The sequence below is a fragment of the Chinchilla lanigera genome, unplaced genomic scaffold, assembly GCF_000276665.1.
Source record: "Chinchilla lanigera isolate Chin_1 unplaced genomic scaffold, ChiLan1.0 scaffold00046, whole genome shotgun sequence".
Lineage (NCBI taxonomy): Eukaryota > Metazoa > Chordata > Mammalia > Rodentia > Chinchillidae > Chinchilla > Chinchilla lanigera.
Genome location: NW_004955447.1, coordinates 14674098 through 14676877, shown reverse-complemented (window position 1 = coordinate 14676877; position 2780 = coordinate 14674098). Strand labels below are relative to the sequence as shown.

The window sequence follows — 2780 nt, the reverse complement described above, 5'->3', positions numbered from 1 at the left end:
TATAATATTATATATAATATATTATATATTATCATATATATAATATATTATATATGATAATATATATATTACATTTTTAGGTCCTTTTTAAACCTGGGACTCTGCCTGCAGGAGTCCAGGGACTCTAGACCTTCATCCCTGAGTACTCTTCCATAGGAGCTGATTAGTTCTGATAAGGACTTCACCTGCTCAGAGGACCGGCCTCCTCCCGAGGTCTGGCAGAGGCGACAGTGCATAGGTCTGCTCACCGACAGGGACAGCTCAGACAGTTCGGGGGACGCTGGGATTAACTAGAAACGTGGCAGGCGCTTCCGGCTCAGCCTACCACGTCTGTCTGCAGTCTGTCACTGTCCCAACTTCATTTCACTGTACATCTCTTAGGGGATAGAAGTAAATGCTTAGTCTGTCTCTTCTCAATCAGAATTCCGTACCTACTGTAAAGATAAGCATAAATAAATGAAAGCCAGAAGGCCAAAGGCCGGAAGTACTTTTTCTGAGCATGTCCTAAGTTACTATGTACCGACCTTCCATCTCGCTCTTGGGGTTAGTCTGCTTTCATCTTCTGTGCATCAGTACGGAAGGTGGGCTTTGCAGAAAGCAAGCCCTTGGCTAACCCGCGTGGACTCTGCACTTGGTGCACGCACGCAGTCAAACGTGTGCGCTCCCGTCCAGCGCTGCCCTCGTGTGCAGAGCCTTGGGTGGGGGCAGCCAGGAGCCTGACTCGGCCTGTCCCAGTTCTCTGTGGTGACAGGCGTGGCTTCCTGCTGTCCGAGCTGCCCACCTCTGGTGTAGTCTGTGCTGACGTCACTCTGACCTTTCTAAAGTGTCCAGTCAGTCTGACGCTGTGGTTCCCTAGTGACTGCACCTGCACCCGGAAGTGCAGGCTGTTGCCCGGTTTACCCTTTGAGGAACTGTACCTGAGCCTGGTGCACATTTCTGCCCCTCATTTTCCCACCGGAGCCCTTTACGTTCAGTCTTTTTGGTGCACTCAGCACCCTACGACTTGGGAGTGATGGTGCCAAAACAGTTTTGCTGACCATAAATGGCATCTTCTAGGCTTAGAGACTTTTGTTCTTTCACCCTTTAACAGGTACGGGTGAGCACTTACCAGGTGGGATTTGCTACTTGGGCATAGAAAGGACTGATGCCAAGATGACAGAGATGTGCCTAACACTGGGCCTTACTGACTCTGAAACCGGGCCTCGCTTCCTGGTACCCACAAGCCCGTCTGCCTGCGGGCGCAGGCTCCCCCTGAGCAGGACTGTTTGGGGACTCCCTGCAGGTTTCTGGTCCAGACTGACTTTGTATCTTAATCTGCCTTACAGCCTGCTCCGGTTAAACCGTCTCGGCCAAAAAGGCACTTGTCTTCTGCCGGCACCATCGAAAGTGTCAACCTCGATGCCATTCCCCTGGCCATCGCTCGCCTGGACAACAGTGCCGCCAAGCACAAACTGTCTGTTAAGCCAAAAAACCAGAGGGTGTCAAAGAAGCACAGGCGACTTGCCTGGGTGAGCAGACCCTGTCTTGGCTGGCCGGGCAGGTACCACTACTTGCCAGGCACTAATTCTGCCCGGTAGATTGGCACAGGGTGGAGCTGCAGAGGGATCGAGCTCTTTCCCCACTGGGAACTTGAGCGTATCCAGCAGGTCTGTTTGCCTTCTGCTGCCCTTGCTGGTGGGCTGTGGAGGGCTCCACAAGCTTTCTGCTTGCCTTGCGGCGGAAGGCCAGCCAGCTCTTCCTTGCCATGGCTTAGCCAAAACAACTTCAGTCTGCCTGGGTGGACTTCCTAGTGATGTGCTATTCACTTTCCTATTGTTCATTCTTACTAAGGAAAAGGAGCTGGGCATGGTGGTGCACGCTTGTAATCCCAGCAGGTGAGAGGCAGAGGCAGGAAGATTGCTAGGCGTTTGAGGGCAGCCTGGACTACACAGTGGGTTCAAGGCCAGCCTAGACTGCATAGCAAAACCCTGTCTCCCAAATAAAGTGCATGAATTATTTCCTTGGTTTCCCATTTAATATTTGGTTAACGGCTGGTAAGGCCAAGTGAGAAGCCAAACTTCAGGTAAGGGGAGGCTGCCCTAGCTGTTCTTGGGAAACACCTGTCCCGTCTTTTGCAAGACACAGCGCCAGCTGCATTGGAGTGGGAAGCACAGGCTGCCTGTGGGAAAAAGCCTAGGCTCATCGTTTCCCTTCTCCTTGCTAGGACCGGCGGAAGGAGCTGGGGCTGGAGAGTCAGCCCTCCCTCCACGAGAACGGGCACCCTGGAGGAGACAGACCAGAGCTGCTGGGTGTTGAGGAAGAGAGACGACGCCAGGAAGACTACTGGCGAGACCTGGAGGCCAAGTGCAAGCGGCAGAAGGCCGAAGCGGCTGAGAAGAGGCGTCTAGAAGAGCAGAGGCTGCAGGCACTGGAGCGGAGACTGTGGGAGGAAAGCAGAAGGCAGGAGCTGTTGGAAGAGGAGGGAGAGGAGGAGGAGGGTGAGGAGCCACCGCTGCCGGAGGCTGCGAAGGGGCCCCAGGAAGAAGGGCAGCAGCGGAGCCTGGAAGAACAGGGCTGTGGGGAGCAGGAGCTGCGGGAGCAGGAGGAGCGGAGGCGTCTGCGGGAGGAGGCCGAGCAGGAAGCTGAGCAGCGGCAGCGGGAGAAGAGGGAGTTGGAGGAGCGCAGGAGGCTGGAGGCACAGCGGCTGGCGGAGGAGGAGGCCCGGAGGCTGGAGGAGGCCCAGAGGCTGGCAGAGGAGGAGGCCCGGAGGCTGGCAGAGGAGGAGGAGGCCCGGAGGCTGG

At 55.3% G+C, this 2780-nt stretch overlaps 1 protein-coding gene across 1 annotated transcript in view; it reads left to right on the top strand.

The window, feature by feature from the left end:
* LOC102008162 (uncharacterized protein KIAA1211) overlaps positions 1–2716 on the top strand; it is a gene marked incomplete at its 3' end in the record, with an annotated part of 41619 nt that extends 38903 nt beyond the window's left edge. Inside the window, 2 exon segments of the mRNA XM_013518481.1 lie at positions 1326–1508; positions 2204–2716. Coding sequence (XP_013373935.1) covers positions 1326–1508; positions 2204–2716 — 696 coding nt within the window.
* Between the last annotated feature and the right edge of the window lie 64 nt (positions 2717–2780).